Source organism: Zalophus californianus, chromosome 3 (genome assembly GCF_009762305.2).
Source record: "Zalophus californianus isolate mZalCal1 chromosome 3, mZalCal1.pri.v2, whole genome shotgun sequence".
In the NCBI taxonomy this organism is placed as follows: Eukaryota; Metazoa; Chordata; class Mammalia; order Carnivora; family Otariidae; genus Zalophus; species Zalophus californianus.
The window spans coordinates 166,152,684-166,180,091 of NC_045597.1; the positions used below are offsets into that span (position 1 = coordinate 166,152,684).

At 41.7% G+C, this 27,408-nt stretch overlaps 2 protein-coding genes across 10 annotated transcripts in view; one reads left to right on the top strand and one right to left on the bottom strand.

Annotated features, from left to right (window-relative positions):
- Nucleotides 1-9,376, bottom strand: part of MDH1B (malate dehydrogenase 1B) — a 23,812-nt gene extending 14,436 nt beyond the window's left edge. For 2 of the 7 annotated variants that reach the window (XM_027590379.2, XM_027590378.2), the window contains exons 1-4: nt 9,245-9,351; nt 5,075-5,187; nt 1,498-1,632; nt 1,179-1,321 (exon numbers count right to left, since the gene is read on the bottom strand). In XM_027590379.2, coding sequence (XP_027446180.2) covers nt 1,179-1,321; nt 1,498-1,632; nt 5,075-5,187; nt 9,245-9,266 — 413 coding nt within the window. In that variant the 5' untranslated portion in view covers nt 9,267-9,351. Of the gene's footprint in view, nt 1-1,178; nt 1,322-1,497; nt 1,671-3,535; nt 3,875-5,074; nt 5,188-9,244 lie in introns of those variants that run through there. The other 5 variants (XM_027590381.2, XM_027590382.2, XM_027590380.2 and 2 more) reach the window with 5 other exon arrangements.
- Nucleotides 9,370-26,196, top strand: FASTKD2 (FAST kinase domains 2). Of its 3 annotated transcripts, none has more exons than XM_027590377.1 (12): nt 9,370-9,484; nt 10,312-11,154; nt 14,102-14,205; nt 14,879-14,987; nt 15,719-15,842; nt 16,119-16,258; nt 17,393-17,565; nt 21,592-21,755; nt 22,742-22,948; nt 23,374-23,455; nt 24,818-24,932; nt 25,938-26,196. In XM_027590377.1, exons 2-12 carry the CDS (start codon nt 10,432-10,434, stop codon nt 26,055-26,057), a joined length of 2,061 nt encoding a protein of 686 aa, XP_027446178.1. In that variant the 5' UTR covers nt 9,370-9,484; nt 10,312-10,431; the 3' UTR covers nt 26,058-26,196. The 3 variants fall into 3 exon arrangements, with proteins under 3 accessions (XP_027446178.1, XP_027446176.1, XP_027446177.1); XM_027590375.1 differs by lacking the exon at nt 9,370-9,484 and adding an exon at nt 9,522-9,636; XM_027590376.1 differs by lacking the exon at nt 9,370-9,484 and adding an exon at nt 9,666-9,743.
- The last annotated feature ends 1,212 nt before the right edge of the window (nt 26,197-27,408 follow it).

The following is a 27,408-nucleotide window of genomic DNA, read 5'->3' on the forward strand; positions in this document are numbered from 1 at the left end:
TGTTAGGATACATGCAGGTGTAGTAAGAAAGAAGGACAGTGTGAGAGACAGAGTGAGGGGTGGGGAGGGAGAGAGAGAGCAAGGACAGCAAGAGACACCGAGAGAGAGATGGAGTGCAGAGACAAAAGGTGCTAGTGAAGACTGCTTGTACCCACGACTGAACGCGGTGAGGAGCAAGAGAGGAAAAAAAGGAAGAAGGAACAAAACTCAGGTGTAGTATAAACCCTGGCAGGTTTGTTTTCTGCTTTTTATAGGTTTTGGTTGCTGAGGAGTTATCCACTTTAAAGATGGCTGTCTGCAGCAAACACGCTGCCAGCCACACCGCTAAGGAGCCAGGGGCGGCTCGGTTGTTTTAGAGATCTCTGATGTCAATAACCGGCCAGCCGGGCGCTTGTTTTTTCTCTTCCCAAGCTTTAAATTTCTACTCCTAGTGTTTAAATTCGGCAGTACAGAGTGAGCCCACAAAACCTAAGTCCCCCACTCTCAACCGCAATAAAAGCAGAGCCCAGGGCCTTGTGTGCTCACACGTTCTCTCTCTCTCTCTCTCTCTCTCTCCCCACCGGTGACTTCACTGTGTGGCTCCAGGGGTGCCATGTCATTTCCAGGATGTCTAAGTAACAAAACCCCTTCTCCCCACGTTTCCTGATGGTTATTGCTGAGGGGGTCTTGCCAATGTAGTAAGAACCACAGGCTGGTCCAGCCACAATATTGGTTACTGAGGCGGGCACACAACACGAGGTCAGCACTAGCAAGTGGGAAAGAAAGGCAGGGCAGCAGGCAGTGAGACTGGAGTGGGGAGAGGAGAAGGAAAGCAAGGGAATGGGAAGGAAGGGCAGCAAGGCAAAGAGCAAGAAGGCAAGCAGCAGACAGCATGATAGAGTAAGGAGACAAGAGCTGGAGATAGGGTTGTCAAACTAATGATCTTTGCTATACATTTGCTCTTAGATTTCATACGTGTGTGTGCATACATACACCTATAATCTAAAACTTAAATATGGAGCTATACTGGGGGATACATATGTATATATATATTCACATATCTGTACATGTACATATCTATACATACGAATCTCAAACTTGACATTCGGAGGTTCTTACATCATGGACTTAATCCCACCTTATCGTCCTTTCTAAATATAACAACCAATCTCATGAATCGTGGAGTTTGACTGTCCCACCTGGTGATCCAGACCTGCAAAGGGTGGATGAGATCTTTCTTGGTTTCTTCCTCCAGTTTTTTTTCTATATGTGTCTCCAGGTTCTCTTGAGCAATTATCTTCATCAGCTCAGTAGTCATGCTAGAGGTGACACCGTAGTAAAGCTAAATATTAGGAAGAAAAAGTCAACACTGACAATGATTATAATGGAAAGTTCCTGTTTTTAAAGCCAGAATAGAATAAAGAAAGCGGAGATAATACTTTGGAAAGCAAGACATTTGGAGAACAACGTGAGAGAATGGAAATGTTTTGAGCAGACAAACCAACTTAATCCATATACCTGGGCGTATTCCAGGAACTCGTTATATCCTCCCAAAAGCAAGCCCTCTCCTCCACGATCCAACAGCTCTCTCCATATGATGGGGGACTTTTTGTGACTCCACTTATTCTTCTCACACAGGTCTTTTAACCACTCCTATTGAATGATACTCCAAGAGAAGTCATCCATTGAATCTGTCTCAGAATTCAGTTCCATACTTCAGAATTCAAACACGAACTAGCTTGTTTTTTTTTTTACTACCACTGAGTATACATAATAAAATTTAGATATCTTTACATTGTAAAATGTAAATAGAGAAAATAGTGGTGAGTGAAGTAACAAATTAATCAAATACGAAAGACTATTCTTCAAATTTGCTGACCAAATAAAGGTACCGAAAGTTGCTCTCTTTGTCGAGGAGACGGAGAATGCAAGTGGTTAGCTTAAAAGAGAAGCCAAGTCTTCCAACTTAGCTGATTTCAAAAAAATTCAACTGGTTCTTACCTTGCTCTTCTATGTGAGATACTTCCAGTCTTAGGGCCACCTAAATTTGATATTGCTGTCCAAATATGTGGGTATAATTTGTCATCCGGACCGAATTAATGAGCTAAAAGTTATCTGTGGATTTCTAATAGTAATCATTAGAGAAAGTTTAAATCATCATTATCTGGTTTGTGTAGACCAGGCCTTCTAATGACAAGAGCTGAGTAGAGACAGAGAGCAACATTCTTGTGAGTAAAGTACATGACAACATTCTTGCCATTGGAGGCATGTGTAATGAGGCTACCTGACACATAAAATCTTAGAAACTAATTTCTCTTGATGATGTTGAAGATCTCTCTATCTTCCCTTAAAGCAAACAATGCTGCTGTGAAGATTCCATCATGGTTCCCCTAGTCATTGCATAGCCTAGCGAGTTAAGTGCCGGGCCTCTGAAGGAAAGGGACTCTGCCCCAAAGGACCTTCAGCACTAAGTGGGGCATGTTGATGTCTTGGTAGGACTGGGGGAATACGTATAGGACTGGACCCTGAGAGTGCAGAATCAAGAGTGGAATATAAAGTTGGACAAGGGAGAATTTATCAATATAAATCACTCTTCTGCAACTCAAGGGTACATATCCTGGCAAGCACCTCAGAAGACAGTGGCAACACGTTGCTAGGATGGCTCTCCAAAGCTTGGAGAAAGTGATGGTTCACGTGAAATGAAACAGAAATGCCAGAACATCCACAGAAGACAATGGAAGAAGGAATCAAAAAGCTTAGAAAAATAGGCATGCTGGAGTGGATATGCTACTATGGAAGGCGGGAAACCTACTAGTCCATTATGTTCTCCAGAAGGGCCTGGAGGACACTACATCCATCAAAATGATAACAACTGTACTGGTGATAGGTTCTCAGCATCATGGAGAAGCCTGGTGTGGCTGTCCATCCTAGGCCAGGGCTATCAAAGGGCATGCTGTTATAGAGCTGGACTCCCTGATAGAGTCCTGAAATAAAAAGAGGCCAGGGGCAGTGCCCACCAGAGAACATCAACTGTGATAAAAGCATGGAACAGCCCAGCAGATAAGGTCACTTAGCTGAAGGCACAATGGGCTCACAAAAGAGACAGAGGTTATGCTACAGCCTTAGAGAACAAGCCACCACTCACCAAAGTTGATCGAGCCATTGTTGCTGCTAGATGTCCAATGTGCTGGCAACAGAGACCAACACTGACCCCCTGATAATGGCATTATCCCTCAAAGATCCTAACCAGCCTCTCGGTGGCAAGTTGATTACATTTTACCCCTTCTACCCTAGAAAGGGCAGTGATTCATCTTGACTGGAATCAACAGATATTCTGGGCAAAGAGCTGCTTTTTCTGCTCATAGGGCTTTGGCCAGCACCCTGCCCAAGAGCTTAGAAAATGTTCAACCTAGCAACATGGGATTCTGCATAACATCACTTTGTACCACTTTGGTGGGATTGGGCACGTAACCATGGGATGCACTGGCCCTATTATGTATCACATCATCTGATAGAGGGATAGAACAGTTCACTGAAGGTGCTTAGAGGTTGCTACCTTGTAAGGATAAAGCACTGTCTTTCAGGATGCAAATACACCATGAATCAATATAGTGCTTTCCCCATTAGGTGAAATACATGAATCCAGGAACCGAGGGATGGAATTAAGAGTGACCCAGTGACCCACTTGGAGAATTTGTGCTTCCCCAAGCCCACTTAACTCTAGATTCTATGGGTCTGGAGGTTCTAAATTCCAGAGGTGCCAGGGTGTTTCTATCAGGAAGAATTCCATTAAACGTTAAGCTATGGTTGCTGCTTGGTCACTTTGAGCTCCTGTGCCAAGACAGCAGTCAAGGAAAGGAGTTACCATCCTGGAAGCAGTACCTGGCCCTGCTGATCAGGGGCATGTGGGCAGGAAAGAATATCTGGCATCTAGGTGACCCGCTGGGGCATCCTTGGTACTGCCTTGCTCAATTTTGCCAGCAAGCATACGTGTGCCGCAGTCACATCCAGTTACATCCTGGGAGACCAGGACTCAGACCTCCAAGAATACAGGTCTAGGTCATCACACCTCAGAAGTCAACTAGACCAGCAGAGGGTGAGGGGGACTGACATTGGATCATAGACAAGAACGGTGATGAGTGTCAGTTACAGCCCTAAAATGATATGCAGTAGAGACCGTGGTTCCTTTCACTGACCATCCTCTTGTCAAGTTTCCCCAGGGAAAGATGCCAACCAGAACCCCAGAAGAGCTGCTCGCAGATGGTATGAATTTATTATATGGAGCATGTAGATCCCAAAAGGCACAACAACTGGTGAGCTGTAGCAGACTCTGTCCTATGTCATTCAGATTCCCCCTTCACGACCAAGACACTCATTCCCTGGGTCACCAGGTGTACTTACTGCTGATGGCTCAGTGCTGAGTCTCTCTCTAGGAACTGACCTCAGAGAGGTTCCCTTGCCTAGAGTTAAGTCCCTGCCCAAGAGCAGCCTGCATCCAAGGACTGTTAGTTGTGTCAGTACAAAGGCCCAGCCCCCTGATCTGTATTTGGGGTATCTCTGAAGGGCCACCCCAGCTTCAGAGGTCAGGGCTGGCTGAGCCCTCTGTTGCAGCGGCACGGTGGTTCAACCTCTCCTGTTGCACAACACTGCTGTCCTCATTCCTTCCCAGAGCATTATTCCCAAGAGCACCCCCTAGTAGAGGAAACTCCTTCCCCCAAATCTCTGTTTGTGGGGAAACACAGTCCCAAAGAAGGGTATTTCAAATAAGCAAGTGCCTCATGTCGTTAGAAATCAAATGAAGGAGAATGAAAAGTTAAAAAGGTTAATACAGGTTACCTGGATTCTTGGGAGAAAAAAACAGCTAAATTTATTCTACTGATTGGTTAGGGCCTCATTTGTTTTACTAGGTACAAAGGAAAAAGCATATAATGTTCTGAGACTGCTAAGTAGGAATTAATTCTATTGGTGTTAAAATATCAGTAGTACATGAACATTCATTATTGGAAGCCCATCTGATAACACTGGCTAATATTTCATTAAATCAGAACACATTTCTGTGAGTGTGTGAGTTTAACAAACAATAAAGGTTTCTTACCTCCCAAACATGAGGATGTTGTGTAATTTTATGTACCCGAAAATCAGGAAGATTCTTTTGTAAGTAGTCTGCTAGGAGTTCTGCTTTAGCATAATATGGGCAATCTGCTCTACCTAAAAGAGTTCAAATTTGCAACATTTTCTTATATCACACAGAAACTATCATGTAGTTGTATTTGGCATATAATTACAGAATTAATCATATAGTTACGATATATTTTATAACATAGAATTATAGTATTAAGCTGCCACCATATAAACTTCTGATTTTTATAACAGTAGTAAAAATAAAATTATCTCACAGGAGGTCAGAATCTTAAGTAATAAAACGTGGGAAGAAGAAAAGGTGATTGGCTATTTACTCTCCTCCAGGAGTGTGCTAGACTTCACATTCTCAAAGGGGTTGCCATGCTACTAAGCATGAACTGTCAATAATGAGCTAGTCATTAGTAGCCTCCAAAAGGCAAAGTGTAAAGTGAGGAGTGGTGGTAAAATCACAGGTAGATTTAATATGTGTTGCAGGGAGTGGTACTAGGCGGGGAGGAGAAGCAGAGAAAAGTCTGGGATAACTCCTAGTTTCTGGCTTGGGTAGATGATCCTGTACTTACTGAACAGAAACCACAGGTAAGACGTTTAATTGTAGACAAATGCAGCTGGAGGTATGTGCAGTTTATCTAAGTGGATAAGACCAGCAGGTAGCTGTACCTGTAAGTCTGAAGTGCAGGCCCCATGTAAGGGCTTAAGAGACAGATTTTGCAGCCATCAACACACAGGAAGTTAGAGCCACCAGAGTAGATGGATTGGGTGGGTGTCTGATGGGAGTTGGAGGGGCAGGGGCCCAGTGCAGAATGCCCTCTGCAACAATCTTCCCCAGTTACTCCCAGTCATGACTTCCTCCACTTCATGGTGACTTCTAAATCATCAACCCTCTCAACCACTCCCTGTTAGCCTCCCTGTTTAGTTCAAATCCATGGTTCATGAATTCAAACCACACTCTAGCTCATGTTTTAAATTATCTTGCCCCACTATGTTTCTGGCAAATCAGCCTGGTAAAAGCCTTTCACCCTGGATGAACGCAGTTACCTGCCTTTTCTGTTTCTGGGTTCCATCTGCTGCTAGGCACCCCTGGAGAAACATGGGAGAAGCAAGCAGAGAGGCGCCATTATAAATTCATGGTCGCTGGCCTCAACTGGCCTTCAACCCTGCCTGGAGATTCTTCTATTTTCCTTATCAGCACTCTCTTCTGTTCTTCACAATTTCCCTTCCAAACGTGGCCCACTTCTTGCAAACTTCTTCCTTCTCTCCATTTTCCCACACTGTCAGAAGAGATAACCTTGCCTTTCTACTTTACAAAACCAAAACCAAATCAAGGGCGCCTGGGTGGCTCAGTTGATTAAGTGTCTGCCTTCAGCTCAGGTCTTGATCCCAGGGTCCGGGGATCAAGCCCTGTATTGGGCTCCTTGCTCAGTGGGGAGCCTGCTTCTCCCTCTGCCTGCCACTCTCCCTGCTTGTGCTCTCTCCCTCCCTCTCTCTCTGACATAATAAATAAATAAAAATCTTTAAGAAAAAAAAGAGTGATCTAAAAACAAAACCAAATCATACAAAAATGTTGTCATTTGGGAAATCCCCTAACCTCCTGCCATCATACCTACAAGCCTGTCTGCATCTGGACTCATCCTTTCCTTCTTTCTCCTATTCATGGAAGATGGCTCCTACCTCCTGTTCAGCTCTAACCTCACTACTTAGGCTCTGAACACCACCCTCTTCCTCCTTCGGAACTGCCACCAACTCTGCTTAATTGGTTAACCTCTCTTTTAGCATCTTATCCCTACTCTTAATGGTCCTTTTCCATCCTATTTAAATACAGTCAGGTTACATTTAAGTTTCTCCTGTCTTAAGAAACAAAAAGTCTATGTCCCACTCTAGCTATTGCGTTCTACCTGTCTTCTTCTATTAAAACTTCTTGAGAGAGTTCTCTACACTTAACCATCCCCAGTTCTTCACTTCCATTTGCTTCCCAACCCCTTGCAATCTGGCTTTAACCACAGTTCTCTAGAGGGGGATCAAGGACCTCCATGTCACTACATCCAATGGATACATTTTGATCATTTTCTTGTTGGCATTTGCCTTCTTCTATCCTTCTGAAACACCCACTATGGTGGTGGTCATTCTTCAGGTTTTCATCCTACTTCTCGGGTCATTCTCACTATACACTGTAGGTTCTTATTCCTTTATTGATCCATTAAAAGGTTAGCATTCTTCAAGGCATCTTCACACTCTATGCATTCTTTCTGGTGGATCTCCTCCACTCCCTGGGTTCAAGCAGCAATCTGCACTTCCAGTTCAGAACTATCACCTTATCTAGATGTTTATACTTTCCTGTATTTTTCCATTTCCCTCTGAATGTCTCATAGGCCCTCAGCATGTCTAGTACAGATTTTGCCAAAACTCCCCCACCGAATTTGCTCTTCTCTTATGTTCAGTTATTTAAGAGAATTAAGAGTATCCAGAGTATTAAGCCTACTTTTCCACTTTTTTTTTTCCATGACTCATCTACCCATTTTTCCAAACCACTGGTTGGAAATAATTTTAACTCTTTCTTCTCCCTTGCCTTCCTCCACCCAATGAGACATTTAGTTCTATGAATTCTGCCTCCCTCATATCGCTCTAGTCCATTCAATTCCTTCCATTTCCACTGCCCACCATACTAGGCCAGGCCACCACTATCTTCCTCCTGGACTATTGCAACTAACTGGGGTCTTGGCATCTAATCTGTCTCTTACCATAGAGAATACCATTCAAATAAAATGCAAATTTGATTATGTCCTCTTCTTCCAAAAGCGTTCTGTATACTTTAGATAACGTTTGAAATACTGAACATGGCTCACAAGAATCTATATCTAATTCTGGCCTCAGCCTACGACACTCTCTTTCTTGTACCCTTTGCTACAATCCTACTAAATCTATTTCTATTTTCTAGCTTTCCTCATTCCAACCCCAGCACCTGCCACGGGTGCGTTAATCACTCTCTTCTTCCCTACCTCCTTCTGCTAGGTAACTCTGCTTAAGGATCTCTGTTTGAAAAACCACTCCCTCTGGGAAGCCTTTGCCTGACTAAAGGCTCCTGCCACTGCTCCTATAGAACTGGCCCTGTCACTAGCCCACATGTAACATTCTTTGTAAGTGTCTCTATCACTGCCTTCCCAGCATATAGTCAGTCAGTGCTCAAAAATGTTCTTCTGAATGAATAAAGAAGCAAAGGAAATAGTTTTCCAGGCAGATGGGAGATGTCAATTGTGTTAATGCATCAGAAAGTTCCAATAAAGACTGGACAGCTTCTGTAAAAGTCACTGGTGACTGATGAAGGCCATTTCTGAAAGGAGGCAGAAGTAGAAGCCAGACTGAATGGAAGAAGTAGCTGAAGATACAAAAGCAGTCTACTTTTTCAGGAAACTTGCTGAGAAGGGAGGGAGGCAGGTATAATCGCCTGTTGTTTTTACTAAGACCCTTTAGTGGTTTTCCGGATGCCAGTGACATTTTCCATCCTTTTCCTCCATTTGCTGGCAAAGGTGGGCTCCCTAAAATGCAAACCCACTGAGGATACTCTCCTGCTTAAAAAATTTTTAAGACACATTGCTTTCAAGATACAGTTCAAACACCTTTGTTTGGGGCACTTTAGGTGCCAGGATCCGGCTGCGGCTTCCATTCTAGCCCCAGGTCCAGTCACTTCCTCCATATCTAGTTTCTCCATTAGGCCATGAGACTTCTAGCTGTGTGCCTTTATCTGGAATGGCCTCCCTATTCCAAACCTTCACAAAATCAGCTGCTGCAACACCTCCCAGAGCCCTGTGCACATTTCCCTCATTTCATTAATTACAGTGGATCAAAATTACTTGTTTACATGCTTCTGTACTCCGTGAGACTGAAAGTTCCTCGAAGGCCCAGGTATATCTTTTCCCCCACCGTGTCCCCAGTGTCCGGGAGTGCTTTGCAGAGGACCCTGCCCAATAAACATCTTTGAATGAATGCATAAGAAGCCTGGGGTGGTCCATATAGAGGTCGGAATTGCTAGAACAAAAGGCAGTTAAGAAAATCACTGCTCAGCGACCAGAAGGGGTGAGTAGTTGTCGGTGTTTTGAGCGATCTACGGGCGGACGTGGGGATCACTCACCCGCAAGCACGAATTTGGCCATGTTAAAAGCCTCGACCCAGGGGCAGGAACCGCGGCTCGGCGGTCTCCTGGCAACCACGGCTTGGCGCAGGAGCAGGCGCACTCTGAAGTTGAGAGCGGGGTCTGGGGCCCTGCCAGAGGGGTTAGGTGTTGGGGCAGAGGATCATACACTGTCTTTAAAAGCTTTGTGCTTTCCTCTGTCCCTATCCCTGAACCTAAGGAAACTAGTCGTTCTCTTCGGTAAGTTGCCTTTTTACTGAGCAAACTTCTCCGACTACCGCGAACGTAAGCTTTTTGACCTATGAAGGATCCGTAAAATCTCGCGATACTGCCAGCTCGCGGGAAAGCTGTCATGGCTGCGCCTGTATAGAACCACGGGGTTCTGACCTCAGGTGAGTGGCCAACGAATATAGGCGGAGCATTTGGCAGTGCTACACCGTAGACTTCTTGTCTTTTGGAGGAAGGTCTTAGGAGTTGCTTGGGCCTTACCTTTAGGGAGGTAGGTTAATACTGGGTGGCCCAGCTTGGGAAAGATGAGCTCATAACACTTGATGAGATCTGGTGATACTGGCTGATTTATCAGCCTCCCAAGCTCAGGCCGCATGCAAGCGTCACTTTGGTTTGTTGCTTCCTCTCCTCAGCGGTTCTACTTGTCCCCGTCCCTATGCTTAAAGTCTGGGTTCGGCCGTTGCTAAATCTTCATGTTAAAAAAGTATCCGCCAACGTTAAAGTTTTTTCATTGAAGACCTCTCCAAAGCAATGGTAACATAAAATCCCTTTCTTAAGAGGAAACTTTGTGGGAACACTTTTCACCTGAAATTTCACTTTATTTATTTATTTTTTAAACTCATTTATACAACGACTACTTCCAAAGTAACCTGGCTTCTATAAGACAGTTTACACATTGTGGAAGAAGTGGAGGAAGCCCATTTGGTAAAGTAGTTTTACCGTTTTCATCTTTAATGTCTCCATAGGTTCCCACTTTGGTGTCTATTAAATTCATTTCCTTTATTTAAATAAAAGTTTTGCTTTAATTTTTATTTCTTTTATAATTCCTTCCCCTACAGGAAACCAACGGCATGTCTTCTCTTTAAACAACGGCTTGTCTTCTCCTTCACTCCCTGAAGTGGCATTGTATTATGTAGACTAATTTAAAGCGATTTGAAAGCGTTTGAGTGGATAGCACAATGAATAGCAGAGCCGGTTCGTTTTTATGGAACTTCAGACAATTCAGTACTTTAGTTCCAACAAGCAGAACTATGAGGCTGTATCCTTTGGGATTTTCCAGACTGAAAATTGTTTATTCAAACTGGAACCCAAGAAACCTTCTCTTAAGTGACTTTGGTAATGGAGTGCAGTCATCTATTAGATATCTATTTCAGGATGCCTTAATTTTTAAATCAGGAGATAATTTTCAAACAAAGGGCATAGGCACTGAAACAGTCCTTACAGTCGACAGACTGCTTTGTCCTAGAAGACTGTCCTTTGATTCAAAACACTCTCTTGACCCTGATGATGGATTGAAGAAGATAACATTTCATCAGAAGGCCTCCAATGAAGATGTGCTCACCAAGGAAACAAAACCAACCCCTGTCAACTATAAAAAACTGTCTCAGGAGTGTAGTTCTCTGAGTGATGTGTTAGATACATTTTCAGAAGGACCTGTATTTCCCAGTAGTAACTATTTTTCAGCAATGTGGATAATTGCCAAAAGGATGTCTGATGACCAGAAGTATGTTGAAAAACAACTGATGTTTAACCACCCTGCATTTAACCAGCTGTGTGAACAAGTGATGAGAGAATCCAAGATCATGCACTATGACCACCTGCTGTTCAGTCTTCATGCTATGGTGAAGCTTGGAATTCCTCAGAACACTCTGCTGGTACAGACTTTGCTGAGGGTGGTCCAGGTAAAATCAAAAGGAGACTTAAATATCATTTTACACAGTTTGGCACATCTTGAAAGAATGAGGGGAAATAGAGATGTATCTTCCTTGGAAGAGATTATCAGTGGAATAGGTAGTTTATATTCGTTTCTGCATATACATGATTTAGAGACCTTAAGCTAACCAGGTCTTTCCTTCCTTTTGCTGTGGAAATTTATGAAAGCTTGCACCATTTTTCTTTGCCAGAGATGACTAATAGTGAGTAATAAACTAAAATGGGGAGAGAGATAAAATATACAAGGAAAGGTTGGTTAGTTGAAGGTAAGAGATGGGAAGAGGGGAGAACTAGTATTTATTGAGTACCTACACTTTTTACTTATTTAATCCTCTCATTAGCCCTGTAAGATGAGGAAACAGATTTAGTGATGTTAAACAACTTGGCTAAAGTCAAACAGCTAGTGGGTTCATTTATTCGTACTGTAAACATTTATTTAGTGTCAGTTATGTATCAGTTACTACACTTGTCACTAGAGAGATTTAGGAGATGTGATTCTTGTCCTTATAATGTAAAGGGGAAGACAGATATTTGTAGGCAATTGCAAAAGTAACCAACATTCATTTAATAAGTCAGACATTTACTACATTATAGGCACTGAGCTGAGCCCAAGGGAATATAATTATGAACAAAATAATGGCCCCAGAGAGCTTTCAGTGCAGTGAAAGAAAAATTTGGTCTTGTCAGAGTGTATAACAGACTTCTAACTTAGGAGAAGGCCTTCATCATGGGAAGAGGAGACAGGGGAGGAGGGTACAGGATTGGTGTTTGAGGTGGAGATACATGTATGTAGTTTGAAAATCGAATTGCCTCACGTAATCGTCAGTGTAGCCTTTTAAAACAGATACTCCTTTCATCTTACTAATGATTAGGAAATTCAGGCTTAGGTTAAATAACCTGCCCAAGATTACCTTTCTGTTAACATCACTATAGGTCTTGATTTGCTGGATGAATTAACAAACACCTAGTTCATGGTAGAACAAGGATTCAAGCTCAGTAGGGGATGATATCTAAGTTGAATCCAAGGAATGAGCAGTAGTTTGTGAGTGAGAGATCGATAGTGAAGGGTATAGTATAGTATTTGAAGAGGAGGATTGCCTGTTCAGAAGAGAAGTTTAGCAAGTTTGGGGAGCTAAAGTAGTTCAGTGGTGCTGAAGTATAGACTGCTGGGGTTGTGTGTGTTTGAGGGAGTAGGGAGGTAATTATGTAATTGTGGCCGGGGAGGAGGGGTTATGGGTGTAGGGGCGAGATCTGAGTCTGGAAGTGGGAGGGTGGGTATTAAATTATAAAGAGGCTTTTATGCCTCTGTAAGGATTTTGGAGTTATCGTATAGGCATTGGGGATCCATTGAAGTAGTTTAAGCAAAGTGTCGACATGTTCACCTTTATATTTTAGATCACTGTATGAGTGGAAAATGGACTGGAGGAAGAGTGAAATTGGGTAGAAGAGCCACTTTTAGTTTCAAGACAAGGGAGTCAGTGTCCTGTTTTATCTCACTGAAGCACCAGATATGATGAAATGATAGCCCATTGACGTAATTATTTACCTTTTAAGGGTGGACATCTCAGACTTCTAAACTCAGTGATCAGAATTAAATAATTTTTAAATTTCGAGGATGATCTCACATATAATCCTATTATAGAATTAACTTACTAAGCATATGAGTTTTTAACTTTTTATGTTACTGTGATTTCCATATGTCCTTCATTAAGAATGAATTTTTACTTGTGTGTATGTGTGTTTAAGCCACTCATATATCCATGTTTATTTGGTAGACTGTATTCCCTATATAGTTATTTAAAAGTGATTATGATAAGTCACTACCTGGTTAGTAATACTTTTACTAGATTTTGGACAGGTATCCACAGCAGCATGGCATCTGCGTTGGTGAGGTATGAGCAGTGGATATTTGGAGTCAGAAAATATGTATGTATGATTGTGTCTCCCTGACCTGTTGGAAAATTGTAAAGACATTTTAGCTAGAGATGAAAGGTCAGTATGTCATTAGTGAATTTGCCCTTCAGCCAAATGGTCTTTCCTTTCACAGCAGATATTGATGGAATGGTGTAAATCGCTATGGAAACCCTCCCGTGGGAATGAGACCTTTCTTTTTCTTTCAGCCTTACCCATTTCTTCTTAGTACCTGGTGTTCTGACCTGAGACTTCATGCCTTGTTTGTCATGCCATTTTAGCAGAAAAGCATACCTCTTTCAGCCTAAGTTTTTCCACCTGTGATGACAACTACTCTTGTGAGGTGTATGAATTGGTTGTGATTAAACTGTAGAGCCCTAAGTAAGCTGTGTTGTTTGTCTTAACTTTCTGAATTATGCCCACTACCATTTCTAGAATCTAGGTTAGTGCCTTAACCCGGGAGATCTGAAAGAAGGATCTGAGGCCTGGGGCTCCCTTTGAGACCCAGATAGTGGTGGTAAAATGGGATAGCAGATGTGGATCAGAAAACTCACAACTGAAGTTATAGTTTGATACCAGGAAAGGATATAGAGAGATTACAAGAGGACAGCTGTCTAAGGTTCCTTAGGGATGGACAAACTGCCCCATATACCTCTGTAGCTCTTATATTACTACATTTGTCTTCATGCTGAACTTGAGTCCTAAGAAGAAGTAAAAATAATGTTTGATAAAAGTTATTTCAGAAGCAGAGGAATACAATCAATACCAAATGTGTTTTCAATGGTAATGGTAAATGTAAAAAAAGTGTTGATATATAAAGGTGTGTATTGGTTATTTGGAAAATTCATTACATGTGACATTTTATTTCTCAAAGATGTTTATTGTGGGTTATGAATTATTGGTTTGATGCTTAATCATTTAATTGAAAGCTTCAGTGCTTTTGCTTAGGTGAGGTAGTCTACTATGGGCTTATCATCTGCAGTGTTTTTGTAATTATTTGAATAGGAACGTATCAATGAGTGCGATGAGAAATGTCTTTCAGTTTTGTCAACTGTTTTAGAGGCAATGGAGCCATGCAAGAATGTGGATGTTCTTCGAGCAGGGTTACGGCAAGTACTCTCTTCATGTGGCATTCTCTATTCCGTTTATATCTCGAATCAAAAACCAAAATGAAAACTGACTTGGTGGGGAGAGACTTTGTTGGTAGTTACAGTCTTTAGTACCTTATTAAACTTAAAGTCCTGATTCTGGATCAAGTAAAGCTAGAAATAATGCTTCTCTTAGGGTCCATTATAAAAACTGTCTGGGTAACATTGAATTCTAAATTGATCTTATAAACCTAGTACTGATGTGGGCTGGGAGTGAACTGACATGTACTCAGCTCATAACGGTTATTTGGGCACTGTGTGGAGGTTCACATGATGCTGACCTGGCCCAAGAAAGAGCTTGAGTTTTATAATTTATAAAATTGATGAAACTGATCTAATGTCATAGGTCAGTGAGAATAATACTTAATTTCCTTTTTCATTGACTATGCATTGGGATATCTTACTGTAATCTCCTGAGGTGATTTGTTTGTTCATGGTAACAGAATAATGTGAGAGGAAATAGTGCTAGATTGGTCCTCGATCTTTAACTACTTATACTCCCTTGGGCAGATAGATTGTTTCTGTAGGCTTCATCTTCCTTGCCTAGAAGTAGGAGCTGGACCAAGTGACTTTTAAAATAATTCTTCTGGTTTTCAGATTCTAGGAGTGTGGTACTTATTGTGTCTAATTACAGGATACTAGTTGATCAGCAAGTCTGGAAAATAGAGCGTGTCTTTACATTACAAGCTGTGATAAGATGTGTTGGAAAAGATGCACCGATTGCTCTTAAAAGGAAACTGGAGGTAAACACATTTTGAATTTTCTCTAGTGGGTAAGATTTGAAAAAAAAATTTCTTTTTTTTTAAAATTTATTTATTTATTTTGAGAGAGTGAGAATGAGAGAGAGAGAGAGAGTACATGAGAGGGGGAGGGTTAGAGGGAGAAGCAGGCTCCTCGCTGAGCAGGGAGTCCAATGCGGGACTCGATCCCGGGACTCCAGGATCATGACCTGAGCCGAAGGCAGTCGCTTAACCGACTGAGCCACCCAGGCGCCCTGAAAAAAAAATTTCTTATGACCTGCTATCGGTTCCTAAAGTCAGTTTTTTAGGAGGACATCGTTGTGCTTTTAGGTTCAGTTTTGCTAAAGTGAAGTAATAGAAGTTGATTTATATTTATTTGTGTATATAAATATATATATATTTAAAGATTTATTTATTAGAGAGGGAGAGAGAGAACGTGCACATGCAAGTGAAAGGTGGGGCAGAGGGAGAGAATCTTCAAGCAGACTCCCCACTGAGTGCGGGGCCCTGACACCAGGCTCAATCTCACGACCCGTGAGATCATGACCTGAGCTGAAACCAAGATCGGATACTTAACCCACTGAGCTAGCCAGGCTCCCCTGTACATACAAATCTGTATATTTGACCTGTATATCTGTTTGAGTCATTTTGCTGAAACTTTATCCTTTTTACTTAAAAATAAAAGTTTAATTTACTTTGCCACGAATTATAAATTAAAGTTTGTTTTTCTTTAGATGAAAGCCTTGAGAGAATTAGACAGATTTTCTGATTTGAATAGCCAGCACATGTTTGAGGCATTAGCTGCCATGAATTACCGCTCTATTATACTTCTGGATGAATGCAGTAAGATGGTCATAGGTAAGGGGAATTTTTCTATCATGATTTTTAGCATCTGACCTACTGTTCTGGACTATAGTTGTTAGTTTTAAAAACTTTACTTTTATACAAATAATAACTGATGATATGATTAGACCTGAGTTTTACTTTTGCCTATAGTTTTTTTGTTTTTGTCTTTTACAAAATACAGTGCTGTATTTTTCTAAAGAAACAAACATATTGAGTGTAGAGTATCTTGGATTTTAAATTCAAAGCCATCTGGTAATTTTTGTTTGTTTATTTAACTCATTCTTAAAGGTAATATCCATGGGTGTCCTTTTAAAGTATTGATCAACATATTGCAGTCTTGCAGAGACCTCCGGTACCATAATTTAGATCTTTTTAAGGGAATAGCAGATTATGTGGCTACAACTATTGACATCTGGAAGTTAAAGCAAGTAAGTTTGTTAACAGTTTGGAATAAGCCTCAGAAGTTTTCAATTCATTTAACATTCTGGGTATTTCTCTATCAGCTTTATAGTAGTTAAGAGACTAAAATATTCCAATGTTGAAATGACTTTTGAAAAAAATAGCTCTTTATCATTTCTGTCTAGGAGTTACCTGTTAATATACTATTTAATCTTTTGACCATCTTTCTCAAAGAAAAATTATGTTGTCCGAAGTTTGTTCTTCTATTTGTTTTTTAAAAGATAGTGTGGTACTTTGGATAATTAGGATTATTTCTGTCTTTCTGTTTTTCTTTTTTAGACTTAGAATAGTAAAAACAGGTGATGTGACAGGCTTATGCGTTTTGAAGAATAAAATGTCATTACTTAATGATCATGTATATCTTCTATTTATGGAAGGTTGTTTTATTTCTTCCAGAATAAGAACCTTTAAATTTGGGGGCTGTATTAGTAATAGAAACACCTAATGAAGCAGCTGGTAAAAACTTCTTTTTGTAATGAAGCAGCGGTAATTGTGTTCAGTCACTAGGTTCACTTTACTTTGGAGAGTAAGGTGCATATTGAGTTTGCCATGGAAATTGGTTTTGGAAAGAGAAATACTAATAGTGAGAAGTTCCAAGAGGGAGATGAGAAGTGAACTGGAAATTTTAATTTAATCACAGTATATTTCATCTCTGTTCTCATTTGTACAACTCAATATTGAATATAGAAATTTTTGAGTTACCTCTTAGATGTTTTGAATGGAGAAGGTGTCTAGGTTTGGAAGAGGGAATAGTTCAAAATTGAGTCGGTCGTTTTGAAAAACCTCAGAAAAGGTATATTTAAGGTAGTTTTTAGGTCTGATGTATGAAAAGCATGTAAGAAAGGATTTATTTTTAAATGAAATGGAAGTATGGAAACCATTGTATGCTCTGGTTCTCTGTTTATAAAAAGAGGTTGTTTATTAACATCTGATTCAGGAATTGCTGGAACAGATTTTGTGAGGAAAAGAGAATTGTTTCTTTTTCGGGAATATTCTCTTCATCTGGACAGTTCTATTGCTGTTTTAATTTTTTGAGATCTCAAAAATCACTGGTAGCATTCTATAATTAAAAAGTTTTCCCTCAATTCATTCTTTTTTTAAAGGTTCTCTTTCTCCTCATTTTATTTGAAAACCTTGGCTTTCGACATACTGATTTGATGGACTTGTTCATGAAGAAAGTGATAGCTGATCCTGCTTCTCTAAACATGAAAAGCATTATCCGTATTCTTCATGTGTATTCTTCTCTCAATCACTTCTACAAATGCCAAACCTCAGAGTATGTACTTGTTTTTCTTTTTATTGCCACATAACATACTTCAAGAAAAGGTTACGTATTATCATAAGCTTAATGCATTATTACAAGTGAACACATCCATGGGCGTCATCTATATCAAGAAATAAGGTGTAGTATTCTTTATTTGTGAAGTTATTTTTGTTGGGGTTTTTTGTCTTCCTTGTTTCTTTGTTCTTTATGATGTTATTTGTTAATTCAGCATAGGAGTCTTCATTTCAAACTCCCCTAGCTTATTCCCTCAGCTCCTGAGTTCATAGTTCAGTTTTGACCCTGCCTATTCATTTGGTCCCAAATTACTGCTTTCTATAATTGTCATTTTTAACCACAACCATGCATTTCTACTATTAAATACAGCAGTTCCTCAGACATTCTGGGCCCTTTCATACCTCTGCTTTCCACCCAGAACATCTTTTCTCTCTAGATCAGTTTGAGTTCACTAAAAACAAAAATGTATATAAAATGTTTTTTTAGAAGCACAGACTCTGGAGACGTATTGCTTAGGTTTGAATCCCAGCCCTGCCATTCATCAGCTACTTAACTTTTGGCAAGTTGCTAATCTGTGCTTCAGTTTCTTCATCTGTTAAAACAAGAAGAAATAAGAGTTATTCCTAATCACATTGAGTCTTTCAGGGATTAAGTGGGTTAAGCTGTGTAAAAGAATTACAGTGTAGTCACAGGGTGGCAGGAACAAACTAGGCCAGTTCTGAGGGTCTCAGTGGCAAGAGTCACAGACCATCTCTTTGCTATCAGGTGAGTGACTTGACTTCAGCTGCTTTCTGTCCTTGTGGTTTCCCTCAGGATTCAGATTTCCAAAAGAGGAGATCCGATTGAGTTTGGGTCACACGCCCTCCCTTTGGAGCACGTAACCCAAGAAGTGGTGCTGGGCCCGCTGAACAGCAGCTGCCTGTCGTAGCCTCCACTGTACTGAAAAACTCTATTCGTGCTGTGTTTCCTGTGCCTCCCCGGCTTGCCGTCAGAGCCCCAGTGCTTGTCACATCTTCTATGAATCTCTGGTCGAGCCTTGACACAGAGCTATAATTATATGTCCGTAAGCCTGTGTCTGCTTCTCAGTTGGAAAGCTCTCCAGAGTCAGACCCAGCTTCTTGTTATTCTGAACTTAGCACAAGACCTGGCACAGAATAGGCATCTAATGAAGGTGTACAAGTATCCCCCAAATTCCATCTTCCTCTGCTCCCCTGGATTGGTTTTCTTCTGAGGCTGTCTCCCATGTACCTCCAGCACTTTCTTGACAAACACTGTCAAGCTGAGTGGTAATTCAAACTCCAGAAACAGCCGCACGGATTCCATGGTATTAGGAGAACGAACACTGGATGGTTAGGGAGTTTTTCAGCTCATTGTGGGCATCCCAAGAGACAACTTGGTCCACACTGTTACATTGTGTTCCCTGTTCTTCCAGTCTATTTAAGGAGGCAAGTCTGGGACTTCCAGAGGAAGGCAGTAAATGGAGGTACCAAATGAACGCTTTAGGGAAGACAGAAAGGATGACGGTGTCTTCAGCTGCAGTGGCAGATTTATAGAAGCAGGCTAACGCAGAGCATTTGGGAAGCTGATTAGCAGAGAGTGGCAGAAAATTTGGCTTAGCACATTGTATATCCACATGGGGTACGTTAATCATTTTATTTATGTGGTGGCTTCTAGGGGAGAGGGTGTATTAAATCCAGAGTATGTTCCGGGGTTTGGAACCCAGGAAAGAAAACATTTAGCATTTCAATTTTCGTTTCAGTCCCCTGGTTTCTTCTTGATCTGTACTTACCACCCCCTAGGTGATCCCAGATTTGCATCTCTGGTGCTCCGTGTGCTCCTGAGCTCAAGAAAATCTGTGGCTTGCTTGTGGTCACCACAGATCTTCTTCCTCCTCTTCCTCCTCTTCCTGCTGCTTCTCTTCCCTCTCCTCCTCCTCCATCAGTTATTTACTGAAACCTATGTGAGATGATTTTTTAAACCACCTTATTGAGATATGATGAACATGTAAAAAGCTGTACATGTTTAATGTACACAACTTGGTGTACATAATTTTTTTTTTTAAAGATTTTATTTATTTATTCATGAGAGACAGGAGGAGAGAGAGAGAGGGAGAGAGAGAGAGAGGGAGAAGCAGGCTCCCAAGGAGCAGGGAGCCCGATGCGGGACTCGATCCCAGGACCCTGGGATCATGACCTGAGCCGAAGGCAGACGCTTAACCATCTGAGCCACCCAGGTGCCCTTGGTGTACATAATTATTCTTGATTCATCTTTTTCTACTAACATTCTCTTCTTTGTGTCTTCCTCATCTAAATTTGTTTATTTAGCCGGAAAACCTGTACCAAGCACTTGGGTACTCAGGACAAAGATGAGTAAGACACAATCCTTTTTTTTTTTTTAAGATTTTTATTATTAAGTAATCTCTGCACCCAACATGGAGCTTGAACTCACAACCCTGAGATCAAGAGTCACATGCCACACCAACCGAGCCAGCCAGGCCCCCACGACACAATCCTTTTTGCCAGGATTCTGTGTAATGGGTGAGGTAGACACATAGAGTTTGACAATTAAAGACAGCATGAAAATTGGAGTGATAGATTTGATGCAGAACTTAGGACAGTAGGGGAAGGATGCACCAGAACACTAGCCTGGTGACGTGGAGCTTCAGGATGAATGCCAGGCGGTGCTGCCTGGAGGAGGTGGTACCTAAGCAGATCTTCAAAGGTGGGGAGTTAGGAGGTAACCATAGGAAGATGAGCAGGAAAGAAGATTCTGAACAGAAGGGACACCATGTTCAAGTCAGGGAGGAAAGAAACAGCAGAGCATTGCAGGGAAGGACACGAAGTTGGGTGTTACTAAAGCAGGAGGTACAGGTGTCGGACGAGATCGGGTAGGTGATTACCACCCAGGCTCCAAATGCGGTCATCTGCAGCCCACCCTTTCTGGCCTCACTGCTGTTTCCCACCCCATAGTAACTCCCGCAGTCCTGCTTAGCCTGCCACAGCCACCTACTCCATCCCTCAGCCATCTGCTGCTGCCAGTGGGACCTCCCAGCTGATCTGAGGCCTTTTCCTGGACAGCCTCATTGTATGTAAGGGCTCGCTCCAGGGCGGGCTTGCCTTCGCCGGAAGAAGCCGTGCTCTGTGCCTTCGCCTCACCAGCAAGCAGATAGTGTGCGCTTGCAGGCCTCCGTTTCTTTGCTCGGTTCCCCACGATCTTCCCTTTTCCCATCTTTTCCACTTACTGAAATTCTCCTTATCCCCAAAACTGCTCTGTCTACTTCCTTTCCTGTGCGCTGTCACCATACTTTGCGTGTCATTCATTTTTTTCTTATAGAACAATAGATAGCTCATGTCCTAAGCCTGACCTGGGTTCAGAACCTGTCTGTGCCATTTATTACCATGTCACCCTGGGCAAGGGGCCCCACCTAATTTGATCTTTGCTCTCTTCGTCCATGCTTAACTGCTTTGTCATACTGTAGAACATTAGTTCTGCGTGGTAGGATTAGGCTTGCAGTTCTTTTAACTCAGAATATTGATAGCTAGAGAATTTTAATTGGTTGTGAAACTATGGTGGTGTTCCAGACCTTACAGACACACTCATGGTAAAAATGCAGGAGAACGGTTAAAAGGCTCTGGAGCCTGACAACTTGAATTCCAGCACTGTCTCTGCTACTTCCCAGCTGTTTGTTCTTAGACAAGTTCCTCAACCTCTCTGAACCTGTTCACTCATCTTTATCATGAGAAGAAGAACAATACCTGCTCCAGAAAGTTTTAATAGTAATTAAATGAGTCATAGCCTATGAAATATTTACTCTGCACGAGACTTGTAGCAGTAGCTAACTACCATTTATGGAGAATATGTATTTATTTTGAGATAGCCACCCGACCTGAAAGACATAATGCCAGTCTGATTTTCTTACTTCCTTTCTTTGGACTCCTTTGGTTCTCTAGCACCCTACTCTCCCTACCACGACCTTGTCTTCTATTTATATTTGAAAGCTGACTGTTCTTTGTTCCCCCGAAGGTTCCAAGAAGTTATGGCTACTTCTCTGACTGGTTATCTCCGCCACATCTCTTCGGAAAATCTGTTGAATGCTGTGTGTTCATTTTGCTTGATGAACCATTTTCCCATGGCCCTTATTAATCCACTTCTCCAAAAGGACATCATCAATGAACTGCTGATGTCAGGTATGGTGTCAGCATACAGTGGTGACTGATATAAGGCAGTCCCACTAGCTAACTACCTTGTGATACTGAATGGGGTCATCGTTGGAGCAGAGTTGGTTAAAACGTGCAGAGCAGATGCTACTGAGGAAAGGACCCAAAATGGTGAAGTCAGAGGTCAGTGCTTCAAACCAGCAAAGCTATGCAGCCTCCTTTAATGAGAGACTCTTATGTACAGAAGGCAAGGATCAGAAACACACTGTCATTGTTCCTTTTATTTATACCGTCTGCACCTGTGTGAAGGCTACATGTTCACAGTGTTCTTTGTGTCTTGATCAGAGGTGTTTGTACTTCCTAATCCTTAATGTCGCCTTTGGAGCTGAGTTCAGTCAGCTTTTGCAGCCTGAATCACTTTGTCACTCCTGGCCTATAATGAGGAACAGGCCCTTAGATCAAGCAGTCAGATAGTTCCCAAAGTAGTGAACTTAATTACTCTTGGAATGAAATTAATTGTTGACTTTGGTCTTTAATATTAAATAAAGAAAAGCAATATCCGGCTAGATGTACAAAATTCAGTAATGTGTCTGAGAATAGAGAAGTTTAAATTCTTTTAAAAACAATGTTGGGAAATTCCAAAGTCAGACTGTGAAGAAGGAACAGCACGTGCTGATTGTTTTAAGCAGTGACAGTGGGGGAAACAGCCTTAAACCCAGGAAACATGGATTTGAGTCCCAGCTTGACCTTTGGTAAATCATGAGGCATTTGAACCTTCCTGGGCATTGCTCATCATTCAGTGAAGAGTTTAGACTAAATCACCCAGAAAGATCTTTTAAACTTTAAAGCATAATCAAATACCGGGCACCAGTGTAGGCACTGGGAACTAGGGAGACACAGAGAGATTCCTCCTGATAAGAAACAGATCATTAGAAATATAGGTACATTAATACAGTGTCTTAAGCGTGGCATTAATACTTCTTCTCTACTGTATATTTTTTTTCTCCTTTTTTTAGCTGACGAGAGGAATGCTCACAAGCTTCGTATTTTGGCTGCTTGCCTAAAACTGGATATTTCTTGTCACAACGCGGTAGATTTGGCCCCACCACCGCTGCCGTCCACGGCGTTGTATCCAAATGTGAAGGTGGCAGATGCGCTAAGTAGCCTTCTGGGAGAAGGATACTTCTCAAAAAACAGACAGTTGCCACACAATTACCATATCGGTATGGGGCTTTCTTTGGTTTTCCTCTATTGTATTTTATTTATTTTCCTTTATTTTGGGCGAAGATGAGGAGTTTTCCACGGCAGGTTGGTGGAGCGTTGGCTCCGGAGCCGGACTGCCGGTTCGGAGTCTTGCTCTGTATGTGCTGGTGCTGTGTTCGTGAGGCGCTCGCTCCATCCCCTCGCTCTGTCCCCTTGCTCCGTCCCCTCACCCGTAAAGTGGCAGTAGATGGAGTGCCCGCCTCATTTGGGCTCCTGTGGTGAATAAATGAGGTGATGCGTGTAAACCCCAGACTGGAGTCTGGCACATGGTGCGCTCATCATATGTTGCCTCTGATGCCATTATCATTATTGGTAGGGTTAGTATACATTTGGAAACAGAGTATCACTTTGAGCAGTGTTTGAAAAATTAATTATTTTCTTTCAGATTTTGAAGTAAGAATGGATATTAACAGGAGTCAAGTGCTTCCATTTTCCGACGTGGTAACTTCCGCTGCAGATACTCAAAGGTTGCTGACGTATATTCATTTGCCGAGCTTTCTGAATTTAATTCTCAAAGACTTCATATTAAGCAGCAGTAACAATATTAAGACCTATTTGTGCAGAGCTTGTAATAATACCAAGAGACTTATCATCCATTAATCTACCGCTTAGGTGTAAATGCAGACATTCCTTAAAGACAGTGGACTGGAGTTGAGCCATGTAATGAAATAGGCAATTTTTACAAATTAGGTTTTAAAGCAGAGTACTACAATAGAACAACGTTGACATAATTGAAATTATCGATGCAGATGCTTCAGGTCGTGTTGCTTCAGTCAGTCTTTATGGAAAGGCCCTGCGGGGCAGACAAAGATGAGTCAGACACGGGTTGTGACCCCAAGGAACTTCTGTCCCCGTTGCTTCATAGGACATGCACATAATTACAGTAGAGAACAGAAATCTGTGGGGCTTCACACTCTGTCTGCTCATGCCTTTCCATTCTCCTCCAACTCTGTAAACTTGACCCCTTTCTGAATCCATCTAGCTTGGTCCTCGGCCATCTTTTTCACTGTGACCTTGCCTATACACATTGCCCATCTCCCCTGAAAGAAAGGCTTTCTCTTTGACCTCTGTGAAAGATAATTTTTCATTTTCAGGTACTCCACATAATATAGCAGCTCTCAGCCTAAAGTACTGAGAAGTAAGGAATATGAGTATTCCTTTAAAAAATAAAATTTCTCTTATGTTATCTCAGATAACAGCCAAAGTATAACAGAAGACAGGAAGGATACAGAGGTCTTGTTTTTCCCCCAACCAACTTAATCTTTCCAAAAGGCCAAGAACAATGAAAAAACAAATTACACCTTCCATGTTTTGTTACACATACAGATTTTATCTTTTTAACAGTCTGGCCTTTCTCGTAGTGTTTTCTTCTTTGTATTTGCTCTCTCTGTTCTGGTTTTTAAATGCTTCTCTCTCTGGGAGACAATATGTACAACGAGAGCATTTGTCATTTGGTTTATCTACATCAATACTTCTAGTAGCATAAATAATTATATTTAGATCAGAGATTAACACTGCACAGGAAGGCCTTAAAATGCTTTCCTATCTGGAGATGAATTTCCTCATCAAGAATATAGCCATCCTTAAAAGATGGTTGAGGGATAATGATGTAAAGCGTTATTTTAAGCTTTTGGTGTCTGTAGCCTTCATACACTGGAGTATTTGCAGAGGCCAACTAACAACGTGGAGGACAGTCAGGGCAGGAGGGAATGGTGACAACTGGTCAGCAGAGAACTCGACTTTGAAATCTCCAAAGAACAGGAATGCAGCACGATTGTAGATGTAATCTCATTAGTAATGGGTCTTCTTTTGTGCATTTTCATTTTCAGAGTAGCTGTACTGTGTGTTCCTAGATCTGCTTACTGTTTGGATTTAGCCCACCCCAGAGGATTCCTTGCTATGAAAATGCGACATTTGAAAGTAATGGGTTTTCACGTAATCTTGGTAAGAAAAAAACGCAAACGAAATACTTTTCAGTTACTGATATCCATTCTGCCGGGGATGTTGTGATTGAGTTGGTTACGAGGACTCTAGAGGAATTGTCGGCAGTGTTGGAATAAGTACCTTAGTTATTTTTTCTTTGGAAAAGAAATTTTCTGTTCGTGATGTGGTTTCTAGTCAGCTGATAACTATTATTTACCAGGAGTTTTAAAAGTGCTACGTTTGGTCAATTTTATTCCTTTTTGTTAAGAGGAGAAATGTAAATAATTAGTTTTCTTATTTAATTTAAGATCCATGACATGATACTCAGTTTCCAGAGTTTCTTGAACAAGGGAAGAAAAGATGTGAATTAAAGCTTTGTTTTCATGGGCTGGTGTGAGGCTGTTGTAGGATGTTTGTCGCCGGGAAAAGCTAGATGGGCATGAGAGGAGAGTTCTTCTTCCCTCTCACACCTCATTTTGATTCCAAGCTCCACAGCTTTGCTTGGCTAGGCTCTCCAGATGTCTCTGTATGGAGCAAGAACCTTATGAATGAAATTATATATGTTAATGTTGGGATCTATCTAAATGCCACTCATTTGGTCCTGCACATAATGTGAAGTGTGAACATACTCATCTTCATTATGGTACTTTTTGTATCTAAATACAGATTACGTGCAGATTACTGAGGTTAAGATGGCACGTTTTTCTTAATGGGCTACTATTTAAGACTTTTTTCCCCTCCATAATGGATATTATATGAATTCTCAGGAAGGTTATCCCAAGAAGGGAGTCTTTGCACACTTTAGAGGGCCTTTAAACTTTTTAGAATTTTCACTGGTAGAGCTTTCTTCAGCTCTAGCACATAGTCTTACTAAACCTTTAAAATATGAGTAATTATAAGATAACACTTGTTTTTAAAAACCAGTTGGCTTGATGTTACTTTGATATGCTTGGATCTCGAAACTAGTTTTTATTTTACTGTCATCGTCTTCTTGCAAACTGATGATTTTCCCCCTTCTTTGGTAAGGTCCGTAATTGGGAGGTGGAAAGGCTGGAGATGCAGGATGTAGTCACGCTTTTGAAGACCAAACTCTACTCAGCTGAAGCCTTTCTTACTGCTGATGTAAATCTGCAAAGCACGTGTTAAAGTCAAAGCAGCCTTTTCGTATTAGCGGACATAAGTTTGTAAAAGAACTTTAATAAAGACTACAATTCAGTTGTCAGTGGAATTCACCTTACTGCTCACCATAACAAAGTGTCACTTCAGTTCACTGTTAAAACTAATTTTAAGAGTGGAAGAAATGTTTTTGGCGTTTCAGAAGGTGACTCCAGAAGGGTCACTTTTCCAACCATACCTGTTCCCTCCAGGGCCCAGATATTTGACAGATTCCTGGGCTGTAGGTCTTACTTTTGCTCGTTAGCTTTGATGCATTGAACACTGGTTCCTTAGTTGGGATGGGCTGCGGCTGAGGTGGCTTGGGCAGTCCCTGTGTTCAAAGTCTGCGCATCTGCACTCTCTCGGTAAGCTGTCCGGGACTCAGGCATTGACCACGTTTTTCAGTTTGACCACATGGTAGCCGGGTGCTCGAATTGCAGCGTGGGTAAGAAATAACGAAATAGCATGGGTGCGATGGCTGCGGATGGGGCGTCTGCATTCGTAACAGGCATTCGAGGTGGGAGTGGTTCGTGGGTCCCACGGAAAGATGCACAGATGAGACCGTGCAGAGATGGCAAGGAGTCCAAATTTATTAAACCTGGTAGGCTGTGGGCTGCTCACGTCACTTTTGCCATTGCTGAGGTCCTTCCTTTCGCTCTCTCCCTCCCACCATTTCATGAAGTCATTTAGATTAAATACGTAGCTGAACTATGTTGTGAGTCAGACCTGAGGACTGCTTTTCAATTACATTTGTTCATTCTTTTATTGAAATATTTGTTCAAATCTGCGGTATAGCTGTCTGCCTAGTGTTTGACTCACTGTGGACACAGGGACTTTCACTTATGAATCTTGATGCCATGTTAAGTTGGAATGATTTTACCTCCATGCAAGAGACTGGATGTTTATGTCGCCCCCTCCGAATTCCTATGTTGAAACCTAACCCCCAATGTGATGGTATTTGAGGTAGAGCATTGAGGGGTGGTTAGTCCACGAAGGTGGAGCCCTCATGAACTGTATTAGTACTCTTATAAAAGAGGCCCCAGACAGCTCCCTTGTTGCTTCTGCTATGTGAGGGCACGGTGAGGAGATGACCCCCTGTGAGCAGGGAAGAGGCCCCCACCAGACACTGAGTCCACCAGAGCCTTGATCTTGGACTTCCTAGCCTCCAGAACTGTGAGAAATAAATTGTTGTTGATAAGCCACCAAGTTGATGGCATTCTGTTAACATCAGCCCGGATGAACTAAGGTACCCCAAATACACAGACCTGCAATTTCTGGACATCTTGCTCTCTGCCAGACCCAGCTAACTTCTCACACCTATGCTCTCTTTTCATTATCTTAA